The 18,936-nt window shown below is 43.5% G+C and overlaps 1 protein-coding gene across 1 annotated transcript; it reads left to right on the top strand.

The window, feature by feature from the left end:
• The first annotated feature begins 5,056 nt into the window (after positions 1-5,056).
• Positions 5,057-16,766, top strand: ufl1 (UFM1-specific ligase 1). The gene is made up of 19 exons (XM_069705821.1): positions 5,057-5,250; positions 5,436-5,581; positions 5,690-5,718; positions 5,809-5,906; positions 6,763-6,877; positions 7,828-7,958; positions 9,325-9,383; positions 9,471-9,617; positions 11,087-11,262; positions 11,347-11,526; positions 11,632-11,758; positions 12,499-12,621; positions 12,819-12,939; positions 13,017-13,183; positions 13,354-13,484; positions 14,106-14,186; positions 15,216-15,301; positions 15,403-15,583; positions 16,334-16,766. The coding sequence occupies exons 1-19, from the start codon at positions 5,174-5,176 to the stop codon at positions 16,544-16,546; spliced, it is 2,388 nt and encodes a 795-aa protein (XP_069561922.1). The 5' UTR covers positions 5,057-5,173; the 3' UTR covers positions 16,547-16,766.
• Positions 16,767-18,936: the final 2,170 nt, after the last annotated feature.

Here is an 18,936-nt window from a genome sequence, read left to right as displayed (position 1 = left end):
GCAGTGCGGACGCTCGTAAGCTCTCCAGCTCTCTAGCTCTGGTCGGACTTGGACAGCAGACGAACTCTTCCTGTTGTCTCCCTCCGACATGCTGCTTCACAGCCACTCTGTGATTCTGCAGATCTGCTCCACACATTCAAATATTGTTTAATCAGCTAAGTATACAGTAAAATGCTGCTGTTTATAGAAGGCGTGACGTTAAAACACCTTTTTATATTGCAATCAGTGAAATTAGCCCGAGGCTAACGGCACTCTGGAGCTTTTTTTTTATCCGTCTGACCTAACTGGGGCTCTTAGCCGTGAGGTAGCAAACATTTTGCACTGCTGTCTTTTGAAGTTGGTATGAAAGGACCTAAATTTAACTTGGTTAAAAGCTCAGCCTCTCATCAAAACCTACTTTAAAAGGAGCGCTGCAAAATGTGTTTTCTAAATGTTTGTTTCCGCACATTTTTTTATAGACATAAATGAATGCAGTTTGTGTCGGCTCTGTAATAGACTGACTGGCCTGAATAAATAAGTTGCACTTACATGTGGCCACCATGAACCACTTTGATCACTCAGAGAGGAAGCACCGCCCACATCCACCTCCAGGGATCAGAGACCAGGACGGAGGGTCGATGCCACTGGAAGGCAAGAAGTCAGAGAATCCACCTGGAGCCGCCGGCTGTCACTATCAGGCCGTGAAAAGACGGGACACAAGACTGAGTGTGATTTATGTTGGCTGAACTTTCACAACTTGTGTATTATGTGTGTTAAAAATGTGTGTTAACATGGACCTTAAGGATAACTGAGGTAAATAGATCTGGGTTTTTTGTTTTTGAGGCACCAAGAGTAACTTAACATTAAAGCAGGGATTTGCTCAACTCTCTCAACACTCACATTCTGTTTATTATTATTATTATTATTATTATTATTTTATTATGTATAATCACCTTATAATGCTGAGTTGTAAAGTTGTGTATATTATTTCTCCATTCTTGTGTTGCAGAGTGAGTTTACTCTTCACACAGTTACTTGGGACATCATAGATGGCTTTGAAGTTGTGTACCTTCATGAATTCACATGAAACATCCTGTGTTGCTTCTTTCTATTTGAGCTGGAAAGAACATTCACAGTTGAAGCTGTCCAGCTGGCACTGTTGCAGGTTTTATACATATTGGATGAACACGGGTACGTCGCCAGCTTTAAGTCATATGCACACACTTTAAAGTCCGTCCACAAACACTTTCAGCATCTCTGATCTTAGATATTACAAAACTGACAAACATCAAAACTCGCATCAACTCATCGTTCAACTGCAGCCAGCAGGCTGAAGAATACTGAAGACAGCTCAGTAGAGACAGACAGTAGAACCAGTAGAGTCAGACAGTAGAACCAGTAGAACCAGTAGAGTCTGACAGTAGAAACAGTAGAACCAGTAGAGTCAGACAGTAAAACCAGTAGAGACAGACAGAAGAACCATTAGAGACAGTAGAATCAGTAGACACAGACAGTAGAACCAGTAGAGACAGTAGAACCAGTAGAGACAGACAGTAGAACCAGTAGAGTCAGACAGTAGAACCAGTAGAGACAGAGAGTAGAACCAGTAGAACCAGTAGAGTCAGACAGTACAACCAGTAGAACCAGTAGAGACAGACAGTAGAAGCATTAGAAGCAGTAGAGATCGACAGTAGAACCAGTACAACCAGTAGAGTCAGACAGTAGAACCAGTATAAATAAATATATATATATATTATTCCATTACCTGATAGGAAGTTTAACAGCAAAGGATGTACTGTTGTATATAGTATGTATCCAAATGAGACATACTACTTCATCATTAAAATAGGCCTTGAACTTTGACCCTCTTAGCCGCAATCTGTAGTGCTATGTTTGAAGTAAAAGGAAAAAGGATGCGATTTGGAACAAGTGCGCTTCTTTTTAATGCCTTTCTTCTTCTTCTTCTTCTTCTTCTTCTTCTTCTTCTTCTTCTTCTTCTGTTTCTTCTTCTTCTTCTTCTTCTTCTTCTTCTTCTTCTTCTTCTTCTTCTTCTTCTTCTTCTTCTTCTTCTTCTTCTTCTTCTTCTTCTTCTTCTTCTTCTTCTTCTTCTTCTTCCTTTTGTGGGCGGAGCATTATCACCACCAACCGTCTGCGAATGAAACTGCTGAAGATAACACTTTTTATGTGCATTTGAGAAAACCAAAAGGATTCATATTAACAAGCACCTGGCGTTTTGTTCAGTAACACATTCAAAATAAAGGCTCCACACGATGAGCAGCAGAGTATCTGAAGTTCAGCTGTTTGAAGTCACAGGAGAAAAACTGCAGAAGCAAACGTGTTTACTCACCGACTTCAACTTGATTACAATTCAAAGAGGAGCGTCGCCATGCTTATTCACTGAGGAAACCTAAATTTAGTCAGGAAAGCTGTGCTTGGAAGTTTGAAATTAGACACGGGAACTTTTATTTATATTTTAAGAAAAAGGCGCTTTGTTAAACACTAATTTAATTGTCTGTTTAAAAGCTTTTGAAAACTCAATTAGGCCCCATCGGCGTTGTTGTCATAAATAATCATCTTAGATTTGATAGTGTCACAGCGAACAGACAATGGATCTGTTTGTGAAGCGTTAGAGCTCAGTGATGACATCATCGGATCTGTTTGTGAAGCGTTGGAGCTCAGTGATGACATCATCGGATCTGTTTGTGAAGCATTGGAGCTCAGTGATGACATCATTGGGGATGCCAGGGCCGTCACCACGGCAACATGAACCTGCAGCACCAGGTCCTTGGGCGAGTCTACGAATCCAAAATCTGTTAATCAGAGTTCTCTGGTTACACTGCTGCTGTTACACACACACACACACACACACACACACACACACACACACACACACACACACACACACACACACACTCAGCAGGGGCCCTCAGACAAGCAAATTATACTCTTCATTTAATTCTAGTCTTTAGTTCATGTTTGCCATAATTTAAGTCCCATTATAACATTTGTAAGATTTTGCAAAACTGGTTATAAGGTTAATTTATTTTCTTTCCTAAAGTAAAAAAAAAAACCTACAAATGTACTTTTACATTGTTAATAAATTAAGTTGATTTTATTATTTTTATTGTGATTTTGTGATTCAAGTTCAAATATTGAGTATAAAACCCCAATAAAGCTTTTTATAAATGTATTTCCACTTCACTATTTGTTGGAAAACAGTTCATGGGAAAAAAAGAAGTCAAAGTCAGACGGGAAAGAAATGAAACATATAACATTTGTACAATTTGAGGTCTGTGAGTTTTATTCAACTATTAACACATTATGCTTTTAACTGGGCTTCATTCATTCGAGTAGCGAATTTTACAAGTGATGCATCGCTACTGTAAAATGCTGATACATTAATTAATAATTAAAACACCAAATTATATAATATATCATCTAAAAAACATGTTGAATACACACACATACATTTTAATTTTATTAATTTTATTAACACATTTAATTTTATCATGTTGATAATGAGTCATTTTAATTGCAGTTGGTTATTCATTTTTTTAAATAGTTTTTGCCTATGACAATATTAATAAACTTTGTGTTGATGCATAATTATGGCACATTCATGTACATATTTCTAATAAGTGTAGTCATAGTATTAATGCTTCCGCATTCACATGGAAAGCAGGTCTGAGATTCATGGAGGCACAAACACGTAATGCTCCTCTATAAAGCAGCAGCAGCATCATGATTAACCGAACACATTCATCTTTCCTCAGTCAGGCGGGTCCGCTCCTGAAACACCAGCTTTATGTGTGCTGGCCGCATCGAGGTGCTGGAGGGGGATGCTTCATCATCAGCCGGGTCAAACACAGTCAGACCTGTTTGGAAAATTCTATTAAAAGGCCCGAACAGTGGAGAATTCTGCAAACGCTCATTACACGTGATTTAATATCCTGACGGAGAGGCAGAAATTATATGGCGAGGGAATCATATAACATATCCTAAAGTTTGAACAAATCTACTTACAGCTTTCCTCCTGATTCTGAAACGTAGCTGGAGGCTGCTGATTAGTTTCTACTTTACGCTCGTGGAGAGTTCAGTTTCATGGAAGTGGCAGGCCGAGCTGCAGCCGCACGGCACCGACGTGGAAGATGTGTTATGAAGACTGTTTCAGGAAGTTCTTCATGGCAGCAGCCTTGTTAAATCACACGCGAGACAGTGAAAGAAATTAGCACTTTTTTTTCACAGATATTGTGCTTTTAATTGCTTTTTTTTTTTTTTTTTTTTACATGCAATTAATTACTTGTAGGCCTGCAGTGAATATGTGCATGACATATAATTACAGTATTTCACTCCGACCAGGTCTTCGCCGTCATGATGAAGCGCTTCACACAATACAGCACTATCTGTTCAGCGCCTCGAGAAGGCGTCTGATGGCTTGTAGTGTGCTGCCCCCCAGCGGTCACACACTTACACTGCAACATGTTTGTTTCAATAACGTCATAGTTTACTGTGCAACAGTGGCACAATCTTTTCCTTTTTTTTGTATTATCTCGAAGTAGTTGAGTACGGTAGAGGAAGTTTTAAAGGGTCAGTTCACTCAAAAATGCAAAACCCAAAAAAAACAATGCTGACTCTTGCACATCTGGTTTATTACGCTATCTATGCTCTTAATTGTCAGATAATGTTGGATTTTTATATATATATATATTAAAACAACAAATTAATATTTGTGTTCCTGACCTAATATTTATTTTCTATTTTTCTTAATTATACCTTATTTTTTTGTGTATGGCTGTTGCAGTAGTCCTCTGTTAATGGACCATGACACTGTGGTCTGACGCCGTTGTCTTTTTTTTTTACCTGTTGTATATTTCTGATCTTAGTTTATATTTATATATACTGTATATATATATATATATGTTTTAATGGTGTGACGTCTCAGCAGAGAACGTCTCACTTCAGAATCCTCTCTGCTGTTACGTCATACACCGGAACGCGTCTCATATCGTGACGTCAGGGTCAGCGAAGGGTCGGAATAGTAGCTTTGGACCCTCTGGCGCACCGTCCTACGTCACAGTGTGTTGACGTGTGGCGGAGCGGAGCGGAGCTGCTGTCACGTCAGCCGGCTAACAGTTAGCTGACTCCTCTTGAAGCGCGTGCTTCGCTGCATTTATTAACACATAGACTTGTAATAATGGCGGCAGACTGGGAGGAGATCCGCCGGCTGGCCGCCGACTTCCAGAGAGCTCAGTTCGCGGAGTCGGTTCAAAGGTAACCGGCGTTAGCAGCGGAGCTAATGTTAGCTACGATTAAAGTTTGACGTAAAAGTAACGCAGCCGGCTGTGCATCGTTTGTTGTTCTGCAAACGGATGTCGTCAGCAACAACAAGAAGACGGTCAGCATCTGCAGCTGGTCGTGTCACTGACTGCTCTTTCCTGAAACTTTCCCCCCCACAGGCTGTCGGAGAGGAACTGCATCGAAATTATTGCAAAACTGGTCCAAGACAAGCAGCTGGATGTGGTGCACACGCTGGACGGGAAGGAGTACATCACCCCGGCCCAGATCAGCAGGGAGATCCGGGACGAGCTCTACGTTCACGGAGGTCAGTGTCACGTGTTGAAAAAAAAAGATTTCCCGCTTTCACTTGGTCACGTTATTTGTCTGTCTGAGAAGTGGAGGTGCTGACCGCGAATTTCACTCGGTTTCACAGGGCGGATCAACATCGTGGACCTGCAGCAGGTGTGTGTGTTCGGCATGTGTGTGAGCAGCTGGTGTGCGTCATGTCCCGTCAGTATAATCATCTTCCTCACTTGACCTTCATCCTTTCAGATCATCAATGTGGACTGGGTCCACGTTGAAAGCAGAGCCATCGACATTGCGAAATCTGATAAAGGGGTTCAGCTGGTTCTGGGTCAGCTGATCGATGAGTGAGTATTCACACTTCATCACACCGCTGCTGCTGCAGCTCAAGGAAACTTCGGTTCATTAAACAAAGCCAGGCGGATCCTAAGAATCGGACACGAAGATTTTAACCCGGCACATTTTGAACCGTTCTGCAAAAAGACCTTTCGCTGCGTGTTTGTTCGGATGCACTCTCACACTGTTCTCCAGGAGAACTGGACCCCCGAGGTGTGTCGTGTGCTTTTACGTTCGAAGAACTCGCACTCGTCTGCAGAGGGGGGAAAAAAATACAGATTCAACTTCACAAAATGAAAGACTACATTTAATCGGAAGACCAGATCAGACCCGGCTTCCATTGTGATGGACAGCCATCAAAAATGCATCGTTTTTACATTTGATTGGCATATACATTAAAGTACAGATATGCATTCAAACATAATGAACCCTCTCAGCCCCAACATACGCAGGTATAAGTATACATCTATAACAGCAAGTCAATGAATGAATAAGTAAATGTCGGGCTTTGGTTCAGGATTTAACTTTGAATATTTTAGTAGTTTCAGAATAAAACTTGCCTGATGACATGAATTGCAGTAGTGGCATAAAAAGAAATGACAATAATAAAGTGAGGAGTTCTGGTACAGAAGCACTAGTTTCAGTCTTATATGTACAAACAGTCATTTCACTCTTCATTTTACTTTCAAATGATTATTGCAGTGAATTCCTGTTTCTTTTGTTTATATTGTTCCAATCTAAACGACTGTATTAAAGAATCGAGGCGTGAACGGGTTCATTCTGAAGGAATCGCTAACTGGTTCCACCCGAACTGAGCTGGAAACGCTGATCTGAAACAAAGAGAAGTGAAACATCTCCTATCTGCAGCTCGTACCTGAACCGTCTGGCTGAGGAGGTGAACGACAAGCTGCAGGAGGCCGGGCTGATCAGCGTCGCTGAACTCTGCAAAAGCTACGACCTCCCAGGAGATTTCTTAATGGAGGTGAGTCGGTCTGCACCTGCTGATTTGATTTATTTGGATTTAATTAAAACAGAAATTCAGTGCAGAGCAGGAAGAGGCATTAAAAAAAAAAAAAAAAACAGCGGGCTCATTTGAAGCCTCCACCAAGATAATTGTTAAACGTTTACAGTTATAGAAAATACAAAGTTTACATGCAGAAATAATATCGCTTCATAAAAATAATGGAAACAAATAACCACAGAATATAAATCACAACAATCACAGCAAAAAAAAAGAAGTCACGAAGCAAAAAGATCTGCATATGGTGATGGATGAGAGGTTATATATGTGTATGTTGCAGTTATGAAACAAGTTAAATGTTGTTTTTTTTAAGCACCTTTTCTAGCATTTAATAGAGGAGTAGCTTTTTGTCAGATGGGAGAGGCCATCCCATAATTTGGTACCCAAATCTATCGAACCTCTGCAGGTGAGACTGAAGATCTGAGACTTGACGGGTCTCCAGACTCTTTCATCATTTTAGATGAATCCTTAGAAAATGCTGCTTTTTTTTTTACCGCTGAAGATGACAAAAATTAGATTTGTTTAATATTCAAAGATAGTTTATTTAATCCAGAGCGTAGGAAGTTAAACCAACATTAGCATCCTTTATCAGTGAAGTGACATTTGAATGAGAGAACCAGGGTTGTGTCATCGGCAAACAGATCACTAATATAGACATGGTCCAAGAATAGACCCCTGTGGAACTCCACATGGGTCGTCTACCTGTGTTGCCATAGCAACCCTTTATGCAAACAAACTGTCTTCTGTTGGTGAGCGTTTTTTTGTTTTTTTTAACCATTTGTATGAAGTATCATGAAACCATATTTGTGCAGTAAGCTCGCGTGTCGACGTGACGGATTCCTCTTCAGCCTCTTCATGCTGCTTCCCTCCGTCCACCGCTTGACCTGCGTGTGTTTTCTCACGTCTCGCAGGAGTTGTCCAAGCGTCTCGGGAAGCTGATCCAGGGAGAGATGGACCAGTACAACAGAGGGGTCATCTTCACTCCCGCCTTTGTTGCCCGACACAAAGCGAGGATACGAGGACTCTTCAGCGCCGTCACCAGGTGAACGTCCGGTTCTCTCGTTAAAACCGAGGTCTTGAAACACATGAAACGGGGAACACGTTTAATTGAGGGAGGAATGTGTAAAGAGCTGCTTCGACGTCTGACCAGACGACGACGACAGCAAGGTTCCTGGTGAGCAGCGGTGAGTTCGTCCGGCGGTTGGAGGACCAGCTGCAGCCAAGTCGGATCTCTGCGGGCTCCAACTCGCCACTTACAACACTTTCATCACCTGCCGCCGCTGCTGTCGGTCATCACGGGGCTCCTCAGGTCCGCTGGAGTCTGCAGTCTTTGCATCTCTCTCCTCAGAACGCAGCGAGCAGGTGAACGGCTTCAAATCCTACACGAAGGAAATGGGACACCACTCGTAGCATCAACAGTCGCCTCAATTCTCCGAAGAATACGAATTTATGCAAATATAGATGATGACAGCAGGTTATATTGGAGAACTTGAGAGCCTCCATGCAGCTCCTCCAGACCGATGCTCAACTCTCCCCATTCACACAAAAACTCTGACCTCTGACCTTTTGCACTGTGGACCCGTATTTGCTCTACGTTGTACTTATACGTTTATATATATATATATATATATATATATTAACTGCAGTTAAGCATCACTGTGGTTGTTGTCTTTTTTATTGTTATATATTTATTCTCTTCTTGTTTTATCTTTTATTTTTGCAGACTGCGTGACTGTGAGAAACTATATTTCAATCTCTCCGTATGTCTTGTAAACGTGGTGGATTGACATTAAAGTAGACTTCACTTTGATCTGCTATAAAAGCTCAAACATTCAATCTATTTGAACCAGAAATAGCTTCATTATCCCAAATCTGCACTTTCAAGATACACAAATAGTCTTGAAAACAAATCTATATGTTTATTACATGGACCACTTTTCATGTTACGTTGCTTCAGTTTGCAAAGCATTGTTCTTGCAGTCCTTTTGGAGGACCAGTTGGAGGGAGAGATGACGGCTACCCCCTCGATTCCTAAAAGAAACTGGACACCACATCCTGCACAGAGGGCTCGGGTGGGATTGGTCCTTAGTTTCATGTGAGGGGGAAGGTTGCAGGTTGCAGGTTGCAGCCAACTGAACGTAGCTTAAAACTGACCCTCCTCTTCCAAATGTCAAAGACTATGGTGTCCGTGAAAGTCTGCGGAGCCCGTGTTTAGTTTGTCCCTTCTGGACCCCTGTAGACACACCGCAGTGCAACATGGAGGTCGATAGAAATTATAGACTAATGAAAACAGAGTTACGGATTTTATATTCCACTTCCACCCATAGACCCTCTGAATCTAACACGGGACCTGTGGTTGTATTGTTTGGTACTTTATTCTAACAGCGTTGTGTTGCTTCACTCTGCAGGCCGACTCCCGTCAGCAGTATGATCGGAACGTTTGGATTTCAGGAACATCTTCTGTACTGTAAGGAGAGACGGTTCTGTTGTTTCACCGTCGTCACTCAACATACAACACACTGGGTCGTAATGTAACGTGTGTTGTTGTGTTCAGCTGTCCTGGAGGAGCTGGTGAACTCCGGGCGTCTGAGAGGAAGTGTGGTCGGAGGCCGGCAGGACAAAGCGGTGTTCATCCCCGACATCTACTCCAGAACTCAGAACGCCTGGGTCGACTCCTTCCTCCAGCAGAACGGATATTTAGGTTGGTTTGGGGTCTATTTTCAGCTCTGAGTCTTCACCCCGAATGTCTCAACACCACATTTATCACATGGACATTTAACCGCGACACCGCTTACATCACTCGGTAAAAAGATGAGCAGGGCGAGGCAGAAATGAGACTGTAGGAGTTCATAGAAATTCAAACCCCTCGTAGCTTAAAAAGCTTTCAGTTCTGTGATTCCCCTGCAAATGTTCTGCAGATGGACTTTGAGATTCCTCCTTAAATAATCCTATTGAAAGAACAAACGGACTCACCTGCACATCCAAACATGACGTAATCAGCAGCTCATGCTCAGTTTACAGCTTCAAACTTCTACATTCACCGGTTCCAACGTGCTTTTATTTAATGTTACCTGGAGGAAAACGCTCTTCCATGTTTGAAGCTTGAAGCTTTAATAATTTTGGTGTGGTTCAAAGTGCTTAACAGATGATTGACAGACCAATAATAAGACAGACAGTTGTAGACTAGAAACCAACAAATACATTTAAGAACAACTTGGAGACAAAATAAAAAACAAATGAAAAGAAGAAGAAAAAAAGACACGTTAAAAAGCACTGAGACAATAGAGATAATAGAAATGTAAAAGATAGATTAAAAGCTAAGATAACAATAAAGATGGTAAAATAGAATGAAATAAGAACTAGAAAAGTTTTTTTTTAAAAAACAAGAATAACAATTAGGACAATTAAATATAGTAAAAAGATGAATGCTGTAATAATAAAAAGTAAATAATAATAACAAGTTGGAGTTAAATAGGAGCTAGGATAAAAGTTTAGATAGGTAAAGGCAATAAAAGTATGTAAAAGTAGTTAAAAGGACGACAGAAGGTATGAAATAATAAAAAAGTAAATATAATGACATGAAAATATGTCAAAGCCAATCTTTCAAAGCCATTTTAATTAAAAGCCAGACTGAAGAGGTTTTCATGGACCAAGTAGAGCTCCTCTGTTGGCAGATTACTGCTGGAGAATAAACAGATGTTCCTGAGCCCAAATGTTGGTGAAAATGATACACTTGTACAAAGTTGGACATAATTTGAGTCCAACAAAACCCTATTCATGAATTAATGATGTACAGTTTGGGTATGTCACGTAAAAACATGCAAATATTCAAAAAAAAACCAATTCAAATTCAGCCTAAAAAGTGCTGCAAGCTCCACCTGTCGTAGTTAGAGGTATCAAATAAAAGTGACACGGCAGCAAAATGTTTACTTGTTTTTTTCCCTCAAAGTTTGAGATCATGAACAAAGACAGATTTCACTAAATGGAGCTCATTGAATCCTGCCGAGTCACCGATGGTGGAGGAGCTTTTTAATGACAGTGACTGGTGTGCTCGGGCCCGCTTTACTGCAGCTGATGCCAGACCAGCTGAACGGCTACTCTGAAGCTGCTTCTGATGTTCTGTGGTTGTTTGTGGAGTTGTTGACGAGCCGATGAGTCGTCCTCCTGCAGAGTTCGACGCGTTGGTCAGACTGGGCATCCCCGACCCCACCGGCTACATCAAGAAGCGCTTCAGGTCCAACAAGCTGCTGTTCCTCCGAGCGGCCTGCGTGGGGAAGACTCTGGTGGACCAGGTGGAGGCGTCCGTGGAGGAAGCTGTCAACTCGGCCACGTGGACCGACCTCCAGGTCATCACCATGACAACTGTCTTAATCATAAAGTGGTTACTTATGAAGAGTTGATCATGAACTGTGTTTCCGTGCGTGGTTTAGCCGATCCTGCCCTGCTGCCTGTCCACGGAGGACGTGGGCATGCTGATCAGCCAGGCCATGAGGAACACCAACGTCCAGACCTCCGCCAGAGTTTTGGGAGGAACCGTCGTGGTCAGCGAGAAGTTCATCAGCAGCTGCCTCTCTCTGTTCGATGAGGCCATGCAGCAGAAAGCTCAGAAGGTGCCGCTGCCTTCCTCGCACATCTCCACATGAAACAACTCTCTTCGCAGCGGGGAAGCTACTGAACAGTGTTGTTGTTGTTTTTTCCTGCATTGTGGTTTTCAGGAAGTGAAGAACAATCCGGTGTTTCTGATCACCGAAGACGATCTGAAGCAGGCGTCCATCATGGCTGAGAGCTCAGCCACTTCCAAGAAGGAGAAGAGAGAAGCAGAGCGCAGGAAGAAGGCTACGGGTCTGTTAAACCCTCCCTACAGTTCACTCACACACACACACACACACACACACACACACACAGCCTACAGCCAGTGGACACTCGGCGGTTCATTGAATATCTGCCTCGTGTTGCTGCGCAGGTCAAAGAGCAGAGTGAAGAAATCGTCTTGTTCACTTGTAGGACGCGGGACACTTTTAACGGGATCTATTCTCTCTCAGCCAAAGTCTACATTTATAGTTGATTGGATTTCTAGAAGTTATATTTGATGCAGAGTGCAGTTCAGAGAAGACAAAACTCTCCTTTTTACCGACCTGTCTTCATGCCTGATGTTTCCATAACCCTTTTTAAAACTTATAGGGTCTACTCTATACTCATACTCTTATTTTATTCAATGAATTATTTTTTTAGGGAATTTCCCTTTTGCCAGGAGCCTTGAGCATCTCTATCAACATCCCTCTGACCTGTTCTTGAACCTGCAGTTACACTCATCTCCACCGTGCTGATGCGTATCAGAGAATTGATGTAAATGCATTTTAATTTACCAATAGTTTACTGAATGTGGAAAATAAGACCACAATGTGCATTTTGAATCGACTCTCTTCTTCAGGACTTAGAGGCCTAAGATGAAAGAATAGGTGGTTTATGACCTCCTCGTGATGTATTTGTTCATGTTTTGAAACTTTAAAGTTTGATCACGCCTTTAAACTGATCAGGTATTGGAGGAATAAACGACAATCTGTCCTCTGTTTGCCTCCCAGAGGGCAGCGGCAGTGTGAAAGCAGGCGGAGGAGGCAACGCCAGAGAGATCCGGATCCGTAAAACCAAGAAGAAAGGGAGGAAAGACGAGGACAGCGATGAAGACACCGGACCTTCACAGCAAAGTAACGCCGAGGGCCGTTTCGTCTTCTCAGGAACACGACGTCTCTTTATCCACATTAAACCTGCTCACTGAGGCTTTTTACTGGAACACGAGCTTGGCTCCAATCTCTCCTCTGGGTTGTTTCAACCTGTTTTCATGAAGACGAAGGTAACTAGAATCCCTCTGAGAGTAATTAACTGCTGTTTTACGTTGGCCCAGATCGCAGCAGACAGACCGAGGCTCCCTTCATGGCTCAGGAGGAGATCGAAGCGGTTCTGGAGCAGAGAGTGAGCGACTGCCCCGAAGAAATCCTCTCTGAGCTGGCGGAGCACTTAGTGAGGTAACGCAGGTTACCGAGGTTACGTGTCCTCTGCTCACAGCCATCCGTCCGTCCTCTCACTGTTCCTGTCTCTGCAGGCCGCTGACTAAAACCTACCAGGAGGTGCTGAGGACGGTGTTCATGTCCTCCAGCAGCTCCCCCTCAGGGGCCAACAAGAAGAAGAGCATGAAGGACCTGCAGGAGGAGATCACCAACTTGTACAATAACATCCGACTGTTTGAGAAAGGCGCCAAGTTCTTCTCTGGTCAGTTCTGCTGTCTGTTCCTCTGCTGAAGTGACACCAGGGCTGTATTCAGAGCAGAGTCCCCCTAAAGGGCACTCAGAGATCCTCCTGAGGCCTGCTGGGAGACGTACACACTCAGCTTCACAGCCTGAACACATGTTGTTTGTTTGTTTGTTTGTGTGTGTGTGCAGATGAGACGCAGGTCCACATCTCCAAACACGTCCTGAAGACCGTGTGCTCCGACGTCACCAACATCCTGGTGAACTTCCTGGCTGCCGACCTGATGATGTCAGCGGAGGATCCCAGCACCATCACTACCGAGGTCTGTCGCTGCGTCTCCTCCCAGTGATGGACGAAGAGCTGAGATCAGCCAGAACAGGCTGCAGTGAAGCAGCATCCACTTTGTGTTTGGGAAGATCTGGTTGGTTCATCCTGAACGTCTCTGATGTTTGAGATGATCTGGTTGGTTCATCCTGACCGTCTCTGATGTTTGAGATGATCTGGTTTGTTCATGTTGAACGTCTCTGATGTTTGAGATGATCTGGTTGGTTCATCCTGACCGTCTCTGATGTTTGAGATGATCTGGTTGGTTCATCCTGAACGTCTCTGATGTTTGAGATGATCTGGTTGGTTCATCCTGGGATGTTTGAGATGATCTGGTTTGTTCATGTTGAACGTCTCTGATGTTTGAGATGATCTGGTTGGTTCATCCTGACCGTCTCTGATGTTTGAGATGATCTGGTTGGTTCATCCTGACCGTCTCTGATGTTTGAGATGATCTGGTTGGTTCATCCTGACCGTCTCTGATGTTTGAGATGATCTGGTTGGTTCATCCTGACCGTCTCTGATGTTTGAGATGATCTGGTTGGTTCATCCTGACCGTCTCTGATGTTTGAGATGATCTGGTTGGTTCATCCTGAACGTCTCTGATGTGTCTCTGCAGGTCAGAGTGAAGATTTTGAGCAAACTGTCTGAGGAGACCAAAGGACCTCTGATGAAGCTGCACAACTGTCTGAATGGAAAAGTAAGTACAACTTTCTCTGTTTTATTAAATGTCCATCTGAAAAGTGCTTATTAAAAATCCCTATAATGAAATTTGGAGATGAATTGATCACATTGACCCCAAGCCTTTTACGTTACATATACAGAACCCAGTTATTCTTCATGAACCATAGATATTCATAACTGGAGGCTTTATTGTTTCAGGTTTTCTGTCCTGTTCTTGTAATCTCGATATCTCAATGACGCTTCGAAGGAATTACTTAAAACTTGGCAGAAAGATTCACCTGATAGCAACGATTAACTGATGACGTTTTGGTGGTCAAAGGTCAGCGTCTCATCACATTGGCCTATGCTGGTGAACACGATATTTCAGCAACATCTGGAGGGATTTTTTTTTTTTTTTTTTCAAGTTTCTCACAATTTAACTGGAGGATGTACCGATAAGATTTTGGTGCTCAAAGGTCGCCGTGAGCTCACATCGGTTTCCCACTATGAACGTGATATCTCAGGAAGGCCTTAAAGAAGTCTCCACAGACGCGTCACAAACCAGCTCTCGCTCACGACGGCTTTAAATTCTGCAAAGTTCTAGAATTTGATTTGCTTTTGATGTCCGCGACAGAAAACATGAAAGCTTTCTTTCCTCCTTTCTTCCCCTAGAGTCAGACTTTATCTAAGATCAGGACTGGAGGATGAGCGCAATGAAACCACGGTGCAGAGACATGATGATAAAAGAGAAATAAAGATCTACAGTGACTGCAGAGCGAGGCAGACCTATTGAAAAGGCCTTTTTATCTTTGTGCGGAATTTGCAAATTGATGTTTTCTGTATTAAAGACTTGAAGCAAAAATATAAACAACTTTAACTTGAGGGAAAAAAAATTCTGAATCGGAGAGTAAAGCCTCATTTAAAGGATCAGCGAGGCTGACATTGAAGCTAAATGATCCGTTTTGATCTCGGTGGCTCCAGGCAGCCGCTCGGCCGGGTCCAGCGGAAAGGCTTCAGGATGAAATGTAAATACAGACATGAAACCGGGTCTCTGTGTTTCTTACAGACCATTGAAGACTTTCTCACCAACATAGAGACGTGTGCCGAGGTGTGCGGGTTCATGCTGAAGAAAGGAGACAAGAAGAAGGAGAGGTAGTGAGGTTCTGCATGTTTTTAACATGTATTTATACTTCACATCGCGTGTCAGTCCCGAGGCGATGTCCCGTCCCTGACGTTGTGAGTGTGTCCTCCAGACAGGCTCTGTTCCTGCACCGCCAGGCCCTCTGCGAGCAGCTGAAGGACACCGAGGACCCGGCGCTGGTCCTCCACCTGACCAGCGTGCTGCTGTTCCAGGCCAGCGCCCACTGCATGCTGCACGCTCCGGGCCGCTGCGTGCCGCAGATCATCGGCACGCTCACCGGACGGATCCCCGCGGTACGTCTCCCTCCGAGCTCCAGAACCAGTCCGGGTTTAGTGATCTGAACGCTGGAGGACAGAAAACGTTCGGTGTTTGCTCACAAATAGTTACATTGCAGCTGGAAGGAGAAGCCCAGAGTCCTCTGCTCCTTTCTCACGTCTCGGCCAATCAGAGCGAGGGGGCGGAGACTCCTCTGAATGGAGCTCATTGAATAACACCGACCCTGTCGGCAGACCTCCTGAGTCCAGCTGGGCTTCAGTATCTGGTTCTGTGGTGAACGTGTTTGCCTCTCTGTGACGAGCGGGTCACTGCATCCATCAGGCGATTCTTCCTGCTGCGGCTCAGAGTCACAAGCAGCATATAATATATACACAATATGTATCTCCATATTTTGAAATATTCTCTAAAGCACTTGAGAAATGCTTTAAGCATTTGGTGCATTCGAATAACACCAGTTTGATGATTGTTGTTTAAATTAATTTCTATTGGAACAATATTAAACTTGCATTGTAAAAAGGTTTTCACAAAACAGCTTTTTTCAACAACAGTCCATTTGGTTCTTTTGGATTTTTTAAGAGAAGAAATTATATAAATTTACAGTCTTGAGCTTCGGTGTAGAAAAATGTGAGGATTGTTTTCAGAAGAAGCAGCTGCAGGTCTTCATGTGACAGTTCAACAGCTGGCTGGCTGGCTGGCTGTGTGTGTGCGCGCGCGTGTGTGTCTCTGTCTCTGTATTTATTTGTCTTTCCCTCTGTGTGTCTCTGCAGGACCAGCAGCAGCTGCTGTCCTCCTTCCAGTCTCTGGTGGTGAAGCAGCTGGTGAGTCAGAGTCAGAGCAGGAAGCAGCAGGAGGTGGAGGTGGAGGCGGAGGCGGAGCAGGACGAGGAGACGAAGAGCGTCCGCACTCAGCTGATGTCGCTGACGCCGCAGGTGAAGGACCTGGTGCTGTCCCAGAAGAAGACGTCCGTCTCAGAGGAATGAATGAACGTCTGGCTGATCTGAGGTGGATCGGATGAAGAGCTGCTGCTCGGTCAGATGATAATGATTATTCATAATGATTGTGATTTCTCCAGGTGGACATCATTTTCAATTCTTAAATTAAATTCCTGTGTGGGATGTCTCCCTGTACACCCGGTGAACACGGAAGTCCTCGGTGAGGTTCAGATTCTGCTACCTTCATTAAACGCTCTCCTCTCCCTCACGAGACTCACTTCTTTGCTGTCCCAGACACAGACAGGCGTTGGTTTCACCGCAAATGAAGGTTTTACATTTAAAACATTGTGTGAACGTTTAGTGAAATCTGATTCATCCGCCAGAACGCAGAATCTCAACGTTGACCATTTTTTTTTGTCCTTATTTAAATCCCGACGCACACACAGTGTCCACATTCGACCTCCTGAGCTCCTCAGTATTCATAGCAGAGACACGACGCACGCGTCAAATGAAAATGCTTTGACTTGGTCTTTCCAATCACGCTCGTTGTTCCTCCGAGAGATCAACTGTCGGACAGAAATCATTTTAAAGTTGCATAAAACGGAGATAAAGTCTGCATGCAGCTCTGCTTCTATCGTGTTGGGACTGCAAAAATAAAAATTAAAAAATCACATGACAAGGAAGAGCAGAGCAGCGTTGTCGTGATGCTGGTCACACATTAGGAGGCCAAAGTCATCGTCTTATAACGACGGAACGAACATATTTCGGGTTAAAAAAAAAAAAAAAAAAAAAAAAAGCCGCACGTCAATAAACCAGCTGAAACTCCTCTGTGCAAAGGCAGAACCATTATTTCCACATCGGGGGGGGAGACAAATGACATTTGCCCCCAGTGACCCTGCTGTTTTGGTATAACGTGAGGTCATAAATGTCAGAAATATAATGTTATATGTTCAGCGATGAGTCCAGATTCTGCCTACGGAAGTCGGATCGTGGGGTCAAAGTGTGGAGAAGACGGGGAGGACGCCGTGCTGATTGCTGCGCCGATAGAGTAACACCTTTCGGTGGAGGCAGTGGGACGGTGTGGGACGGCATCTCCATCCGCCGGAAAAACGAGGCTCGTCTTCATAGGAGGCAATCTCAATGCAGAGAGATATCGAGATGAGATTCTGCAACCAGCGGCAATCCCATTTCTCCACAGTCCGGGACCGGACTCCATCCTCCCAAGATGACGACGCTCGCCCCCCACAGAGCGTTGTTTATCAGAGACTACCTCCAGAATTTGGGCGTAGAGAGAATGGAATGGCCTGCCGACAGTCCTGACCTCAACCCAACTGAACACTTGTTGGATCAGCTTGGGCGTGCTGTTCGTGCTAGAGTAACCAAGACAACCACGTTGGCTGACTTGGGACAAATCCTGCTTGAGGAGTGGAATGCCGTCCCACAGCAGAGTGACCAGGCTGGTGACCAGCATGAGGAGGAGGTACCAGGCTGTTGTTGTTTCTTCCTTGTTACTGATAAGACTTCAATCATCCAATCCACCAAACAACACCAAACAAAAGTCAATAACAACAACAGCAGAATAAGCTGTTTGGCATTGGCAGAGAAGATTTGGGGATTTTTTCATGGGCGCAACTAACATACTCAGCTGTGCTGCTCATCACACAAATGCATGTTGCTCACAAATGGGGCTCCATTTAGAAGGTAAATGAACAGGCTTTCCAACAGTATACAATGTATTGCCAAGAAGCATTGTTACAACAGAGAAATAATCTACCAAACACAAATTTCCAAACTTCGATGTTTATGATAAAAAAAAAATGTCCTAAATATGGTCATTCTGTGTAAGATGTGTTTCACTGCGTTTCTGACGGCTGACGGAGAGGAGGACGGCGAGCAGCTTCAAAAATGCACGGAGACAAGAAAAGCAAGAAGTGACTGACAGGATGTTTATTAATTCAACAGAGATGTCAGTCAGGATTTCAAAATAAAATAAATAATTAGTCAGCAGCAATTTATTTACTTAATTCTCTGGAGTCCTGGTCATGGAATGGGTTCATTCAACGTATGTTTACGCTTTTATGATATTAAACTGAATATCTTGCAGATACACGTTAAAAGTTTGCTCAATTCTCCTGTTCTTTGACATTATCATTATCGTATTAATTAAGAAAATACTTAAAAGATGAACCAATGACAGTAAAGGAGAAGAAAATAGCAGTTGTTTGTCTCCATCTTGTGGCAACTCATGTCACCAGCTGTTAAGCAGACAGTGTGTGTAATTCTCCTTTTTAACACTGGGGGGCACCAACATCCAACACAGAAACAAAATCCCAACAGAGCACTGAGTCCATTTATCCTGCAGAGGAGAGAAAAGACAATTATGTTAACAGCATTGTTATGTGAAGGGAAACATATTTAACACGCGTGTGCGACTGGCA

The sequence above is a fragment of the Brachyistius frenatus genome, unplaced genomic scaffold (assembly GCF_029030835.1).
Source record: "Brachyistius frenatus isolate BFR_SWC_R1_liver_20210118 unplaced genomic scaffold, ASM2903083v1 Contig_59, whole genome shotgun sequence".
Lineage (NCBI taxonomy): Eukaryota > Metazoa > Chordata > Actinopteri > Embiotocidae > Brachyistius > Brachyistius frenatus.
This window is presented reverse-complemented; position numbering and strand designations above follow the sequence as displayed.